The 17,459-nt window shown below is 40.3% G+C and overlaps 1 protein-coding gene across 4 annotated transcripts in view; it reads left to right on the top strand.

Annotated features, from left to right (window-relative positions):
* Nucleotides 1-16,598, top strand: part of E2F3 (E2F transcription factor 3) — a 73,405-nt gene extending 56,807 nt beyond the window's left edge. For 2 of the 4 annotated variants that reach the window (XM_019734284.3, XM_019734285.3), the window contains exons 2-7: nt 3,647-3,758; nt 5,005-5,206; nt 6,531-6,689; nt 9,700-9,814; nt 10,921-11,056; nt 13,067-16,598. In XM_019734284.3, coding sequence (XP_019589843.2) covers nt 3,647-3,758; nt 5,005-5,206; nt 6,531-6,689; nt 9,700-9,814; nt 10,921-11,056; nt 13,067-13,329 — 987 coding nt within the window. In that variant the 3' untranslated portion in view covers nt 13,330-16,598. Of the gene's footprint in view, nt 1-3,646; nt 3,759-4,986; nt 5,207-6,530; nt 6,690-9,699; nt 9,815-10,920; nt 11,057-13,066 lie in introns of all 4 variants that reach the window. The other 2 variants (XM_019734283.3, XM_088791351.1) reach the window with 1 other exon arrangement.
* Nucleotides 16,599-17,459: the final 861 nt, after the last annotated feature.

Below are 17,459 nucleotides of genomic sequence, written 5' to 3'. Positions count from 1 at the left end.
GATGTTGAGCAATGTCTGGCCTTTATCTTCAGGCGTAGAGACACAGAAACCACCAGAACTAAGAAAAAATAGGGGTAGCAAATGCTGGGCAGATAGAAGCTATGGATGTTCCCCACAGCCCACTGCTTGGCTGCCTGGCCATTAATCCTGTTGTTTTCATATATGTATTTTCAGAAATGCATAACAGTGCAACCATTTCATTCCAGAACAGTGTGATTTTAGTGGGGACTGAGTTTCCAAGGAGGTGCCATGTGGATGATGTACATACTCGTAGTATCCATCACTCAAGTCCAGCCTGACTCCTGCTGAGGACCAGGTGGCTGGGCCTTCTACTGAGCACCAGATAAGATTAGTTGCTCAACTAGTAGGGGCCGTGGAATGTGAAGATCTGTTTATAAACAGAATAACTCTCAGTTCAGCAAGGTGTTCACACTAAACGCAAACAAATAGGAGACAACCGAGAGCTCTAGGAGATTTTCCTCTGCCCTGATACTCGGCCCAGGCAAGGGGAATGTAGGCAGAGACTACCTGCACTGTTCACATCCCCCCATCTACTTTTTGGTTTGTTTTACCGAGCATGTGTGCTTGAATTGGCTAAGGTAAGCAATAAATTAGTAGTGCTCCATCATATATTAAAATTCTTAGCCCTTCCCCAAGAGTCCAATTATTATACCCATCCTCAGATCTAAGATCTGCAAGTACTCTGTGGTCCTCTCAAGTCCAGTTCAGCCCCCACTCGCAAACAAGGTAAGAAAGATAAATGCAACCCAACAGCACCATCCGTTTGGAGAAGGAAAATGACAGAGTGGTTGCCTTCTATAGCCCGTCATGCCCTCCTCTACAGGAATGCTGGCACTTGGTGACTTGCTTGTGGAGTCAGTATGGCCACCCTGATTTCTACCCTCTCACAACTCATTTCTTTTTGGCGTAGATGTACAGGTTTAGTGGATGATTCTCTTAGAGGATGAGAATCATAGGCCTTTGCTTTCTCAGTGTAGGACTTATCTGGCGATAGAAGTGGCTTTAAATTTAGTAGATTTCCTATCTCGTATTTAGATTTGGTGAACTCTAGGCTTTGGTGCTTGGTAGCCAGAGTCACACATCCTGACTCATCCTAGTGCCTAAAGTTCCGATCTCAGTTTCTTAGCAACAGAGTTCTGGGAATTTCCCTGGCCTACAGTGTGCTGCTTCCATAGGCCTTTGCCTCAAAGCAATTTTAAACAGCAGCCTGGGATGGGGAGGCAAACCTAATATATCCCAGGCTGCTGGCCAGTGGGTGGTTCTTTATTGTGAGGGTTCAAGGACAGTACAGTGTTCGGGTCCCAAAGCCTTTTCCCGTTTGCCTCCTCCTGTGGACTTGAGCATGGGCAGAGACTACAGCTCTCTGTCTTCTTGGGTTACTTTCTGCCGAGACAAAAATTGTCTCCGTGGCCAAGCTCTTTTCTGACTCTAAACGTTTAGGTAAGCCAGCCTCAAGTAAAGCTTGTCTCTATCAGTAATAATTTCCTGAAGGCCAGAAGAGGTGACCAATGCACTCGGGCACTCTTCCACCAGCTTGCCAGTCTCGCCATTGCACCTTAACCCTTCTTGACTCAGCTAATCCCACAGGCTGTCACTTGCAACACTTACTTTCAGGTTCTCGACTCAAAGTGCTTTAAACAAAAAAAAGAGACTTTATTGGCTAATGTAATTGAAAAGTCTGGGGAAGACCAATTGTTGCCCCTGGTGTACCACCTGATCCAGAGTTTTGAATGGTGGCCTCCGACCCCATTCTCTCCATCTGTCCACTCTGCATTCCCCTGGAGGCTCCATCTTCAGGTAGCTTCCAGCTGCCAGCTTATCAACTTAACTGGGAGGGCACACCCCCTTCTTGCCAGTAGTTCCAGAAAAATGCCCCGAGTCGGCCTTTGTTCACTCAGCTTTGGTTGTGTGCCACCCTGGGCAGTCACTGTGGGGGCAGGGGAGGGAGGATGGACCACAGTGATTAGCCAGGCCTGAGTCACCTGTGTGCACTTAGCTATGAGAGAGGGGGCGTAGCTTGTCCTGATGAAGAGGGAATTTTGGTGGGCCAACTGAAGACAACAGGCCCATGCAAAAATTAGACAGATTATTTGGGAGGGGAAAATGAAGTTGAGGAAACAAATTTCCAAATTGTCATTTCTAGGCCTTTAGAGTAATATTTAGCCAACAAAAAGACAGTGTGTGCCACAAATGTAAGCCACTTAGTAAAAAATAAAGAGAGAAGGAAATAGGTGAAATAATAATTTTAATACTATCTTACTTAATATTTTATAAAACCAAAATACTATCATTTTAACATGTCATCAGTGTTAAAATTATTGAGATATTTGCCCTTTTTTGTACTAAGTCTTCAAAATCCAGTGTGTATTTTAAATTTATAGCACAAATCAGTTCAGATGGGCCGCGTGTGACTAGTCTCTTACTGTAGTGAACAATACAAGTTTAGCTGATACCATTCCATAGAGAAGCTGAATGTTTGTCATCAGCTGATAAGGTATTACTTGCATTTTTGTGTCATGGGGGTTATTTTTAAATTGTGAATCACTAGAAGAATCTGCCCTAAGATGAGCCTAAATACATACATGTGGAGTGTCTGGTAGGTGCCACATCTGTCTGAACACCCATCACACCCATATAGTTAATGCTCAACAATTACTTCTTTAATTGTCTGTCTTCTCTCTGGGACTCCAAGGCCTACAAGGGCGGAGACTCATCTATCTTCCTTATTCTGTTCCCTGAGTCCAGTTCCCAGTATATAGAAGACACTGAGTGGAAATTTTTAAAGTGAAATGAAAGTAAATTTAAAACTTAGGTGAGGACTTCTCATTTGCCAGGTTTGATGACAAAATGGCGAAACTAATACTAGTTGAAGCCCAAGGCTAAGTATTTGCAATATTTGGTACTCTGATGAATGAGCATTTGTAGTCCGTGACATAGTAACATAGTTGTGTTACTATGCAATCACTGTCATTGAATGTGTGTGTGTGTGTGTGTGTGTGTGTGTGTGTAGAGAGAGAGAGAATGAGAGATGGATAGATAGATAGATATTGGATACCTACAGAAACCCAGGCTCTGTGCCAAGCACTAGGTATACAAAGATAAATGGGAAACAGTCCCTGTCTTAAAGGAAATGAGAAACAGATTAGTAAAATAACTTATATCCAATAAGGGTTGTGATACAAATAAACACAGCGTTTGGGGAGCACAAGGAAGGGGGTTCAACTCAGGTCAGAGATGGAGCGAGGCAGCAAAGTTTCACTGGTAAACAATGAATTTAAGTTCCACGGTGCCTGCTATATTCTTAGTATTTAACCCCAGGCCTGGCACGTGTTGAATCAATGAATAAATGAACAAAGCGGCTCCTAAACCTAGTCCTAAAGAATCATTGGATTTGTTCATCTGAGTGACATGATCGTTGCAGGTAAAGAGAGAGTTTGCATGCCAGCCCGCCCCTCAGAGCTGGAACCATGGCTGTGGGGGATGGCGAGACCCTGACTAAGTGGGGCAGAGGGGGTGAGAGCGGACATGAGCCTGCAGCATTTGGCAGGGGACAGATCCCAAACAGCCTCACTTCCTTTGATTGTCTACATGACCAGGGACAAACGATTGTACTTTCTTATTCCAGGCCAAGCGAAGGCTGGAGCTAGGAGAAAGCGGTCATCAGTACCTCTCAGATGGTTTAAAAACCCCTAAGGGCAAAGGGAGAGCTGCACTGCGAAGCCCAGACAGTCCCAAAAGTAAGGATTCTTTCATCTCTGATGCTCTGGGGTGTGGATTTCCAACTTTCAAAGCTTGGGGCTGGACGGGTGCCAAGGTGTGAATAATTTTGGCATGTTTTGTTCTTTTTCATTTCTTGCTGTGCCTATCCAAAAAATAAATACAATGTCTGCAGACACCCAGCAAAAGGTTTACAGAGTCCCTCCAGTACCGAAATACTGGCTTAAGGGGAGGCCTCTTGAAATGTGTGCGGTTTCATTTTTCAACTCAGAATTCAAGCTCTTCGGCACGTTCTATAATCAATTTTAATTTTAACTTGCCTCAACGGACATCACTTCAGAAACTGGGGCTAACGGGGTGTAGACAGACTGTGCCAGTTAGTAACGTCTATATCAGCTCAAATCTCTAGCTCAGCATAAGGCGGCATAAGAATTGATGGACACCAGTAAATTGCAGCTAGTTTCCCTTCCCGTTGAGTACAATCACCGTTTCTTCTGGAGAGAGAGAGAAAAGTAGGTTAGAAAAAGCTAAATAGTCCCTTAATGTCTCTGGCATTAAATGTAAAGGCTAAATTAGACTTTGTTCCCTCATTTCCTGTAGTTTACGGATTAGGCAATCCACAAATTGTCTGTGCTGCTAAATTAAACCCTTGACCTGTGCACCTGTAAGAGACTGGATACAAAATTAAATATAAGAAATTTTATTCAAGAAGGGTGGGGAGATTTGATTAAAAGACTTCCAGATAGTCTTCATCCAAATGAAGCATTATTTGAAGTATTGATAACCAGCTATACACAGAGAGACACTGGAGCCTGAACGGTCATTTGAAGAGGGTCTGTCTGCACCCCGTCACGAAATGCTGGAGAGATTCGTAACCTGGCCCCATCAGGTTAGGCTCCACGTGTGCTGATTCCATGGGGCTACAGCACTTTTTCATTTATTCAACAGATATTTTTGAGCACCTACTATGTGTGAGATACTTCACTAGCCCCAGGTAATAGGGTAAGCCAAAGTAGAAACTCCTGAGAAATTCACAGTAAAATGCTTTCTTCAGGGATTTTTACTGTCCCTTTCTTTTCTAATAAAGCAATTTATAGCTTTCTGTAACTTACCAGCAACAACAGCTTTGCTTCCGATACTAATACTCGGGCTGCAGTGGGAAAGGGGGCTTGCTTAACTGCAAGAAACCCTTCATTTCTTTACCTTTCCCCCTACCCTCCACCCGCTCGGTTTTTGTTTTTCTTTAAGCTCCAAAATCTCCCTCAGAAAAAACACGGTATGATACATCACTTGGTCTGCTTACCAAGAAGTTCATTCAGCTACTGAGCCAGTCGCCTGATGGGGTCTTGGATTTGAACAAGGCAGCAGAGGTGCTGAAAGTGCAAAAGAGAAGGATTTATGATATCACCAATGTACTGGAAGGCATCCACCTCATTAAGAAGAAATCTAAAAACAACGTGCAATGGATGTGAGTATGAGTCACGGTCCCCCCGCCCTTCCCTGCCTCTGATGGGGTCTTTTCAAACATGGGGCTTCCTCCCAATCCCCACTTTCACATTCATGCCCACACTTCGTTCCTTCGCTCTCCTATCTTTTCTACATTCTCCTTCTCTCTTCCTTCTCCACCTTCTTTTAGGCCAGAAGTTCAAAGTTTCTTTACAAAGAGACTTATTTTGATATTGTCAGAGATAAAAGGGTTTATGTTCGATTAGCCTCAAGCAAGGGGGCCCTGGCATTAACCAGGGTCCTGCAGATGTAATGTAGAATGCCATTCATTTGTTACGTGAGGTCTGTATGTGAGCTCACGTGTATCATCTCATAGATGCTTACCCATGTTTTGGGTTTGTCTCTCATAGAATTTGCAAATTAACTATGGCTGTGTATTGACACATCTCTGTATATGTAGAATCGTCAGATATCTTTACCCATGGTTCTAATAGCAGATTAAGTCACATTCTGTGTAAATTTAGGCAAGACTGAAATGCTGTAGTTCCTTCTAGAAAGCAGAGGTGATAACACTTGTCACCTATGCACCCACATGTAAAATTAAATGTATGATAATGTCATTTATGAATTATGGACAGAGCACTGAACAGCCAGTATTTTAGAAGGAACTATTAAAGCATATTGGAAGAAATAAATCTTTTATGGGGTGGCTTTCAAAAAATACTACTTCAGATATGAAAAGATGAACAGGTAACTGTTTTGTACTTTTTTGGAATTTTGTGACGATTCGGTGACCCAAATTGGCCTGTGGTTTAGAGAAAATTTTGGGGTGTTGATCTGTGTTCTTAAATGCAGCACATCTACCTGTTTCCTTAACCCCCTTTTCCTTTTTAGTTTTTGGTATAAGACCGTCAGAAATTACCTAGCTCTTTTGTGTTTTTGGATATTTTGTTGAATATTGAATCATTCCATCTTTTCTTACAAATTTTTCTATCTATCTATGTCTTTCCCCCTTGGTAAGCATGTGGCAGGAAGGACCTGCCTTTCTTTGCCCCTCGAATTTGAGCCTTCTGAAGAAACAGGCCTCCGCTAGAGGAAAGAAACCTGAAAAATAGCAGTGTTTCTTCACTTAATTTTTATGGTGTGAAAAGTAAAGAAAAATATATGAAAAAATACGTATAAATGTTCTAATTTTAACACTTGGCTAACCAGCAGTGTGACCGCCTGTATCAAGAGGGCACATTTACCAAAAGGACCACTTCTCCCTGCCCTTCCTTGATTGTCCTTTTCCCTCCCCCCCTTTAGCCTCTCAAGTAGCCATGAAGAGTCTGTGTTTGGGTTTCTAGGGGCTGCAGTCTGTCTGAGGATGGGGGCATGCTGGCCCAGTGTCAAGGCCTGTCAAAGGAAGTGACCGAGCTCAGTCAGGAAGAGAAGAAATTAGATGAACTGATCCAAAGCTGCACCCTGGACCTCAAACTGTTAACCGAGGATTCAGAGAATCAAAGATATCCTTTGTGGCACCTGATCATTGGGGGTTAGTGCTTTCTAGACTATTTACAATCTTGACTTTTATGCACAAGGTAAAATTTTACTATGGTTTCATGTGTGTGTGAGAACCTATTTATCTTTGTATTAGAAGTCCGTATTTCTGGAAAGATCGTCATCAGACGATCCTATCATTTCTATTTTGATAACAAGGAGGGAACCGTTTTATAAAGCATTTTATTCATGTGTGATTGGGACATATGGATACACTCATAGCGTAAGGCAACACTATTATAAGATACGTATGGTGTCGGTATTAATATTAATGACAACATTTAGCAGATTCGTCTTTGGCTTCCCAGATTTTGGGTGGGAGTTAGCTGTCATTGTTGGGGTTCTCACATTCTATTTTCTTTTCATCAGATATTGGAGCAATTGGAATTTGTTGACTCTGTCTGGTTGAGCTATAGTTGAAGAAATTAAAAGAGTATAAAAAAATCATTCTATAACTTTTAAAGAGCATTATGCTGGTTCACAACACCAAAAACTCCTCTCAGAAGCACCACAAGGCCTGAGAAATCTCAGTTTATCTGTTCACCTGTAAAAATGAGTCCTTTGAATAAAAGTATAAAGAGCCAGTTCTTGTTCTCAACTGGCTGTCAATCTGTTGACCATCTCAGGAAAGCTGATTGTTTATCATTTCACTTCAGACAAAAGACTGGGGAGATTATTTCATTATTTTTGGCAAAAAGATTTTGCAATATTCTTGGTTATCAGTAGAAGACAAAAACCAATATTTTCCAATATTTTAAATTGCCCCATCTCTAATTTTAGTTAGATTATTTAGTTAGATTATAAACGCCTGATTATTCCACATGTACCTTTGTGAGACAGAAAATAAAATATGTCCTGCCCAGGTTTTTCTCGTGTCTCCTCTAACAGGCTTTCCCTTGGAGGGTGTGGAGACATTTATTTTCCAATTCAGGTAGTTTTTTGAAACTGCAATTGTTCATTTCCTCTTGACCAAAAAATTAACCTTGTCAGCTGGTGATTAGTAAGACGGAGAAGAGGTGTGCTGATGTGAACCCCCAGTAGTGGTCAGAGTGGGTTTATAGGGGAAGAAACAAGAATAGCTGTAGCTGGGCTGTTTCATTCATTGTTTAGTTGGGAGCCCCAGCGAGGAGGAGATGTGGTAGTTACATGACTGACAGCTTGTGTTGTTTATAGCATTGTCACCTACATTAGCTTTCTCTGGGGCCTTTGTTGCAGAAAATGAAACCTTCTTGCAGGGGGCTGCTAACCCAAGAAGCAAATACAGGAGAGAGCCACAATAGAAGCACTTTTAAGTTCGTAAGATTCGAGAATGTGTTTGCACAATTTATTTCAATTTGCCATTCAGTTCCGAATTTGGTACAGCTTGTTCACAAATGTGTTGAAATTTTCCTTCCTGCAGCATGTTGAGTAATTGTAGATGAGTTTTTATTTTAATAAGTTCTTGTCACATAGCTTTTTGACAGTGGGGCTGTGGAGTAAGGACCTGCTTATCAGTTTCCCCAGTGTTCTCAGTTAAAATTCAGAAACTGTCAAGACTTCTTATAAAGGTACCGGTTGACTTCCTTGATGAGAACAATGGTGACCTAAAACCTAGAATCCTGTTTGAGCAGTCCTGGTAAGCTCAACACTGAATTGGCTGTTGTCTCAACGATTGAGACTTAAAGAAGGTAGACTGTGATAATGCCCCAAAATGTACCTGCAGATTTGGGGTATATGTGCTTTTTTTCGGGTCAGTAGGTTCATGGCTTCCTTCATTTTCTAATAAAAAGCTACTATTCTAAGGGACATTATTTTCTCTGGGCTCTCTGAAGTCCTCTTTCTGTAATCAACATGTTCGATCACAGACTCTCTATTAGCTACATTCTATTACCTGTAGAAATGCCTTCATTGAGTTGTGATTTGCTATTTTATCCTAGGCATTTTTGGGTGGCTTAATAATTTAAAAATCAACTGGCTAAAGTCGTACGTTAATAATGTTACTCCGTGTCCCTTATATAAGAAAGCCATGCCACCTTTTCTCTCTTAGTGCCAAGTAAAAGCCTGTCTCTAGGCAAGTTTGCATGAGTACTTTTATTACATAATAAGTACCATATTCTTTCATGGTGTCCTCTTGGGTTTGGCTGCCAGAGCACTTAAAAGAATTGTTCAGTGCTCAGAAGTAACTACCACGAGTACTGAAATATTATTTACTCTCTTTACCTAAATCAGTGTTTCTCAAATTCATTCAGGTTGCAGAGCATCTGGAAGCTGCTTTCCTCCTTGTGAACACTGAAATATTGATAGCGTTAATAATGTGATACAAAGGATAATTTTTCTAGCATAAATAATGACACTCTTATCAGTAGACAATATATAATCACAACCAGCCCAGGTGCACTTAAGAAAACAAGCTGAACAGTCTTCTGAGTTCTTCCACTAATAATATCTGTTTGCTACTCGTTCATTCATTTATTTGGGTGGCTGCAGACACTTGCTAATAGTTATGTAGCAGGTAGAAGCTATTGGAGTTTCCAAAAAATTATGATTACTAGAGCTTAATTTTATTTTTTATTTTTTGTAAATTGGGATCTGCCATCATGCAATTTGAGTGACAGCACATTTTTTTGGAGTTCCAGTTCCTCTGGAATGCCTATGCTCCAAAGGAATCTGGTTTGAAAATCCCTGACCAAATTAGGTTTTGGTTTCTTTTGATAAGTCATTTTAACTATTCTGCTTCTGTGTTTATTTCAATATTTTAAATAGCCATAGACTTTTTAACAATGGACTGGAAAAGGCTATACATTTCTTTTGTTGTTTAGAATATCACTGAGAAAACAAGATTCGTGGGAGATCCCATATATTTAAAGATCTAGAAGGAGAGACAGACATATTGTTATAAATCATAAAATACTTCAACATTTTTCCAGGCATCTATTTTATCTTCGTAATGGTTACATCTGAGGCAATTAGTTGGAAGATTTCCTTAACACTTATTACGTTAGCTTATGTTACATATCAAGATATTCGAAAAATTAGTGGCCTTAAAGACCAAACTGTTATAGTTGTGAAAGCCCCTCCAGAAACAAGACTTGAAGTGCCTGACCCAATAGAGGTAAGGAGACAACGTCTTTGTTCATCTGCAGAGATCTTTTTGGAATGCCTGAAGTTAAAGAATCATTGACTCATGGTTAAAGTTCATATCCACCTAAAATCTTGAAACTTATTTCCCCATCTTTTACTTAACCCTAATTTTAAAAACATTTCAATTGTTCGATACGTATTGAGTGTCCAAAAAGTCTAACTTTAATATTGCATGGCATTCAGCTCAAAGTAGTATATGATGCCCTGTCTCTCTTGTACTTTCTTTTTTTCATAATTTGTTATCCAGTGGTTTTGATCACTTTGAGCCGGTGGGGACTTTTATGTTGAATATTCTGAATATGGTCCCCACTATAACTGTAAGGTAAAGAAACGTAGTAAAAAGAATATGCATAGAAAATAAAAAGAGAATGAAATTTGCAAGCTCCCATCTAGGGTAGAGTTCTCAACTTAAATGATAATAGCTCTATGACCTAGATGAAGACTTTTAAATATTAGTATGCTACATTCTCTTATTAAACTTAGTTTTTAGCACTTAAGAATACTATTCATCCAGTGGTTATTAAAATTCAACATAAAAAAGCCCTACCATAAAGGAATAATAACGTGGAAATACTGTATTTGGAACATTTAAAGAAACTTTTAATACTTTGCAAAAAAAGTGAATATATTTAGAGAGCATAATCACCTCCTCTGTGGCAGGGGTCAGCAAACTTTTTCTTTAAAGGGCCAGACAGTAGCTATTTTTGGCTTTGTGAACCATACAGTCTCTGTTGGGACTACTCAACTGTACAACTCTGCCGTTATAGCAGGAGGGTTGTTGGGGGAGGGTGGGAGACAGCCACAGGCAATCTCTAAACAATGGGAATAGACCTGACTCGGCCTATCAGACTTTATGTACAAAATCAGTTGGTCGTCTGGATTTGGCCCTTGGGCCATACATAGTTTGCTGACCCCTTGCTTTAGAGGATGACAGTCGTTGATAAAGGTGGACTACCTGTGAAAAAAGCAAAATGACCTATGAAAATTACCCTTTCCATTTTTTTATGAAAATTACTGTAGCTTTCATTTCTAAAAGAGCTTTCATTTTGAACTTTTCTCATTATTTTCTGTTCATAGAGCCTACAAATACACTTGGCAAGTACCCAAGGACCCATTGAGGTTTACTTGTGTCCAGAAGAGACGGAAACACACAGTCCAATGAAAGCAAACAACCAAGACCACAATGGAAATATCCCTAAACCCACTTCCAAAGGTAAATATTCTGCTTTTGTAACTTGGAAACTGTGTTAAAAATGAAGGTGACTAGGAGAATCCTGTATCAGAACCACAAGTCTAGGCAAGAAACAAAATCTTCTGTTGTTATTGTTATTCAGCTATCATTTTTTAACAGGCATTCTGACTAGTTTACGAAATAAAATAATGATCTTGGGCTCATGACTCCTCCACCCACTAATGGAGCCTCTCACGCTTTTGCTATTGGCAGAAACCATTTCCTTACAGTGTTTGGGAAAAAAAAACAACTAAAGCAAGAAGTGAAGCTGAGAGCTGTCTGAGTGAATCATCAGCTACACTTGGCCACACACCTTTGCCTGATGCTACAGAGAGCATTAGAGAGAGAGATAAAAAAAGTTTGGAGAGAAAATCCTCTATTAAAGAAGTTTTATTTTAATTCCTCCCCCTCCTCCCAATGTGATGGAGAGGGGATATGGGAGGAAACCACCCCCAAAAATAAATCTGACTACTTCTACCACTGTTCCTAGAGCAAAGGAAACTCTTTGCAGTCTTTTTTTTTTTTTTTTAAGATTGGGTGATATGTATTTAGTTTTTTTCCCCTACTGTCTTCCAATGTAGCAGCAAGAATAAGAATGTTTAAGTGAATAGGTCTGATTTATTACCGATCAAAAAAATACACTAGTCCTCCCAGTGGATGCCTGAAACTGGGGATGGTACTGAACCCTATACAGTTGACTCTTGATCAGTGAGGTGGTTAGGGGCACCAACGCCCTCACAGTTGAAAATCTGCATATAATTTTTGACTCCCCAGAAACTTAAGTTATCCCTCAGTGTCTGCGGGGGATTGGTTCCAGGACCCCCGTGTACTCTGACCCTCAGATCGAAGACATTAACAAGTATTTATTGAAAAAAATCTCTGTATAAGTGGACCCGTGTAGTTCAAATCTGTGTTATCCAAGGGTCAACTGCATATACTGTTTGTTTTTCTTTATAAATTAGGCACAGTAAGAGATGAACCACAATAACTAGTAATAGAATAGAACGATTGTACCAATATACTATAATAAAAGTTATGTGAATGTAGTCTCTCTCTCTCTTAAAATATCTTACTGTACCAGGCACACCTTTCTTCATGTGATGGTGTGAAATGATACAGTGCCTACATGATGAGATGAAGTGAGGTGAATGACATAGGTATTTCAATGTAGCATTAGGCTACTATAAGGGTTACTGGAACACCAGCAGTCCATCTGATAACCGAGGCAGCTCCTGAGAGACTAACAGGACAGGGAGCGTCTATGGTGTGGAGACACTGGACAAAGAAAGGGATGATTCACGTCCCAAGCACGACAGACTAGTACAGCACAAGATTTCATCGTGCTACTCAGAACGGTGGCAATTTAACAGTAATGAATCATTTATTTTTTGGAATTTCCCACTTAATATTTCCAGACCGCGGTTCACTGGTGGTAACTGTAATTGCAGAAAGCAAAAGCGCAGGTAAGGGGGGACATCAGCACATCAAATGGTAAAACAAAAGACCATTTTTTTCCCCGTAGACATTCAAAATCAATATGTCTTATTATTTGTATTTTTAGAGGTATCTTTAATAAGTTGATTGTTTAAAAAAAAAAAAAGACTACCTAAATTGAAATTGGTGAGTTTCTACTAAGGAGTCAACTGTGCAATATGTATGTTTTGTTTTGTTTTTCTTTAAACAATGACTAGTTGATACCAGAGAAGTTTTTGAACTTATGAGCCTTTAATGTTTGAAGCTAACAGCATTTGTTTGCTAATAGTAGGTAGGTATTTTAAAAGATGAGTGAGTAGTCTAGAACTAAGAAAGGTTGCCAAGTCACTGCGAACAACGCTGTTAGCATAAGTCATCCATATCATGTCTTCTAATTGTCATTAGCAGAGGGTGAATGCTTTTACAACAGCAACATGGATGCTTTGCCCCAGGCTCTATCAAAAGGCATCATTTTGATTTTCTCCTAATTTATTTTTGTGTTTCCACCAATTTTTTCAGACTTGGCTTCAAGCAACTCAGGACATAATGACTGCTCGATTTCTATGGCAAACCTTTCTCCTTTGGCCTCCCCAGCCAACCTTTTACAGCAGACTGAGGACCAAATTCCTTCCAACCTAGAAGGACCGTTTGTGAACTTACTGCCTCCCCTGCTCCAAGAAGACTATCTCCTAAGCCTCGGGGAGGAAGAAGGCATCAGCGATCTCTTTGATGCTTATGATTTGGAAAAGCTCCCGCTGGTGGAAGACTTTATGTGTAGTTGATTATGCTCTGTGAACTCCCCTTATAAACCAATATTTTTTTATTATGGAACCAGAACATCTGTCATGCAGTGTTGTCCCTTCCTACCTTCTTCCTCCAAGATAGTATCATGAAGTAAACTACAAACTTCAGAACAAAGCTGACATTTTAATGAATTTTTTAAAAAATAATTGTCTAAGCGCACAGTTGCAGGCTCCCTTGGGAAACCCCTGCTTTGCCCCAGGCTCCAAAATCTCCTGGATGAGTCAGCAAGTGAGAAAATGTGCAATCAGGTGTCTCTCACCCGTACTTTTCCTCCCTCCCTCCTGGATTGGCTTGCTGTGCCTGACGGATGGGCTGTAGAGTGGGGTCTGGCAACCTGGCCCACTGGAAAACAGCAATCTTCCTTAATAGCATTTCAAGCCGTGCCTTCTCCACAGAATGCATGTCTTTGGGGTCTGCTAATATGGAATGGAACTGCAGGAACTGTAAACTTGAAGTCATGCAAAAGTATGAGATGGATTTCTTCAGCTCTTAGGAATATTTAAATTACTGTCATAATTCAGTGTAAGCTATGGACTGTGTGTCCCACTAGGAGGTCAAGAGACCCTCCACAGCCTTTTGGATGAAGAGCCTGTTTTCAAATACTTGTTGCAGATACAGAATAGTCAAGTTCTGCCACTCTCAGCTATTGTGGATTTTCCTGTCTCCATAAACCACTCCCACTCCCCTGCCCCCAACGTATTTGTGAGTTTAAAGTTGATTTGTAGCAAATGCCTACTTAGGAGTTCTTTGTGGATTGTTTTAGACGTTTTTATTTTATTAGCTGCCATTTAAGCATTCCTGTGGCACCCATCACCATTTCATTTTAATTGTTTACTTTGCAGCGTTTTTTGCTAATTCAAATTATTTAAGCAGGGGTAGAGAACCTCTCTGATCAGAACATCTAAACATGTGTGATCTATGGTTTATTTAACAGCCTCTGCAAGAAGCATTGCCCCATCTGGCTTCCTTTCCCGGAGGGGGAGCTCAGAGCTAGTCGGTCCTGGAGCTCGCTGACATTGGTGGCCCATTTGGAAGGAGAACCAGGTCAGATGACATAGCAGTCCCAAGGAGCAGCAGGTGTGGATCCCTCCGTCCTTGGGCTTCCCGGGGCCCCGTGACCGGGGAAAGGGCTCTCTTCCACTGCACTCAGGGAGACCACTTCTCAGGATGGGGTCAGATGGAGAGGCCTCTAGGGAGAAAGACATCCCATTGTGTGAGTGGCATTCTATCAGTGGCATTTACTTGAGCTGGTGAGCATAGGGAGCCCCCACTTTGTGGGGGGCTGCAACACCCCTGGCCAGAACCCGTTCCCCTTCCTCTTTGAAGGAGTAAGTTGCACCAAGGGAAGTGTGGACATAGAAAATGAAGCGATAGAATGCCCAAGTGTTTTCCCGCTTTACTCTTCAGGAACCATGTCCCAGGTTGGAGACTGTGTCAGCTGCAAATCCTACCAGCTGTGTCCCAGAATGGCATTCCCATTGGCCAGTGGAGATGGCCATTTCCCGCTGGGAATGTGACATAGTACCTCAAATCCATTCCTTGGATGCTAAAGACCGCGGGAATGAGGGAGTCTTATAAAAAACAAACCTCAAAACGAACAGTGAAACTGAAATGCTATGTGCCTGACACAGTGGTAGACACATAGTAGGCACTCGATTCATGTGTGTAATTGAATTGAAAACATCCCTTAGGAAAAATACAAAACGAAAAACCATGAACGCCCCAGCCAGTTTACTCTAGGTAGATTTCCACAATATGCAAAGTGGTGGTGGGGTGAAAACCATGACACCAGCACTTTAAATAATTTGTGTAGGTATGCATGGGTGTGTGTTTGGGAAGAAAAACAAAGGTGCAGATTATCCTCCTTTTTCTTCTGCCTCCATCCTTAGCCTCCTCCCTTCACACACACTGGACTTGGTACAAATATCGGTGTGGTCCAAGATGAAGTATTGGGGTGGGGGAGGGAGGGAGAGCTTTGTGTCAAGTGCCTACTGGAAATGCACTGTGGGGTTTTTTCCTGTATGGGAAACCAATTATGCCAAGCTTTTCCCCATTTCCCATATTTATCTCATCTGGTTAGCTGCCTCTGCTTCCAGCTTTGTGTAATTCTCTTTGCCAGCTGCACAAAGCTGATTTTTTTCCAAAGTCTAAAGACTAAGCTCACCTGGCTAGGTTGTTGTGTGTTTTGTTGACTTTCTTGTTAAACCTTTTCGTAATGTAATGCCGTATTTATTGTTTTTAAAAAATGAAAGGAATACTAATAAGTCTTAAAAGTTCCTTCATACATAAGATTTTTCCAGTTAATGGGCTTAACTGGTGTACATTAATTAAATGTCCATACTGTATTCTGTTTGCATAAGTCATTTTCTTTTTGGCACAGTATCTGGCACACGAAGTGGGTTAGTACTCCAATACTTGTGTTACTTTAAGTCTAAGTATGCCGATTTCCTGGTACCATTGAGTTGCTGCTATTAAAGCTCACACATGAAATGGCTAAAAGTTACAAGTGTGCGAATTATGACTGCGTGAGCCTTAGAAAATAAACTGTATAAAGGGCAACACATGAGCTGTCAAACAGTGTTAGGTGTGTGTTTATATGTACAGATTTTGTGCATAGCAATTGTTTTATTTAAGTTGATATGTAGTCTACTCACATTTTCATTATCTAGCAATTTTGTACAAAGATAGCAATTAATTTGTAAACACTGCCAGAATATTTTCTAGCTGGTTTGTAATTTTTTAAGAGTGTTATTTTGTTTCTGTTTTTGTTGTGGTTCTTGTTTTCATTTTTTGTTGTAAGTGTAGATCTGTAAATAAAATTGCAGTATTTAAAGCTTTAGCTTTCAGGAAAAAGAAGTAAGAACTCAGCGTGTGCATGACAACTCGTGTGTATGAGAGGAGGGATTTGAAGGAAGATGCCTTGTAGAGTGAGTCAGGTGGCAATTGTCAGATTGTGGGAATTTCTTTTCCTATGGGGTACTTGATTTTGTCAAAAGGAAGTGTTTCTCCCAAAAATTGGGAGAAGGCAAACTACTAATCAGTTTAGCTTTGTGTTGTGTGCTAGTTTAAAAAAGAAAATGTGTAATATAATGTAAAAAAAAAAAAAAAAGCTTTTATGATGGATTTTGTAAATAGATTTGTTACAGGGTAACCTGTTCTCTAGCTGTGATCTTACCACTTCAAATGGGTGTAATTTGAATAAATTTTGTATGGTAAAGGATCAATAAAATGATTTTTTTTAAGAGTTTAGACTTGTGAATGGATTTTCTTACATTAATTTCATTTGTAAAGACAATCTGACAAGTTAAGGTGGAAGTTTGCACAAAAGTTTAAAACACTGTATGCCTTACCTTTTATTTGGGACTTCAGGAATATTTATTTGGGACTCCATAAATGTTTGTGCAGCACCTGTGGTGTGCTCCCCACTTTGGGAAGCACAGACACTTGCCATATCTCTGACCTCCTGCAGAGACCACTCCCAGATACTAAAGAAGGATTTTTACACTGAGAATGTGACAACTCAAGTTTTATTCCTCATAAGGAGTATGAAGTCAATAAATTGTACTTCTCAAGATTGGTAATTACCTCCTTTGTTCAGGATTTATTTCTTATCTATGGCAAATTAGGACTTTTTTGACTACCATGTCACACTCCTAACTCTGAGCTCATCATCTAAGAACTTCAAAATGTGTACCGCATGCGTGCGCGCGCGCACACACACACACACACACACAATCAATCAATACACAAGAGTATAAAGTACAAAAAAAACATTTCTGGCTCCCTAGTCTATTCACCCCAGAGGTAGCCACTATTTTCATTTTTCTTAATGTGTATCCTTCCAATCCAGTTGTTTTCTAGGCATATATAAACATGTGCATGCACGTGTATTTTAACAAAATCATACCTAATATATGCTGATTTTTAGCTTTTTTTTTCTTACTAAGTACATCTTAGACAAATTTCCACCTTTGTACTTACAGATTATGTTCACTCTCTTCTAAGGCTATATAATATTTCAGTGATTAAAAATTTATTTACCTAGGTAATTTCCTGTTTGAGAGATTTTCACTCTGCTAAAAATGTGACATTTATTGAATGCTTGTAT

Source organism: Rhinolophus sinicus, chromosome 14, assembly GCF_057876585.1.
Source record: "Rhinolophus sinicus isolate RSI-liver-muscle chromosome 14, RSI-T2T, whole genome shotgun sequence".
In the NCBI taxonomy this organism is placed as follows: Eukaryota; Metazoa; Chordata; class Mammalia; order Chiroptera; family Rhinolophidae; genus Rhinolophus; species Rhinolophus sinicus.
The sequence above is the reverse complement of the archived record's forward strand: the minus strand, read 5'-3'. Positions and strand labels throughout refer to the sequence as shown.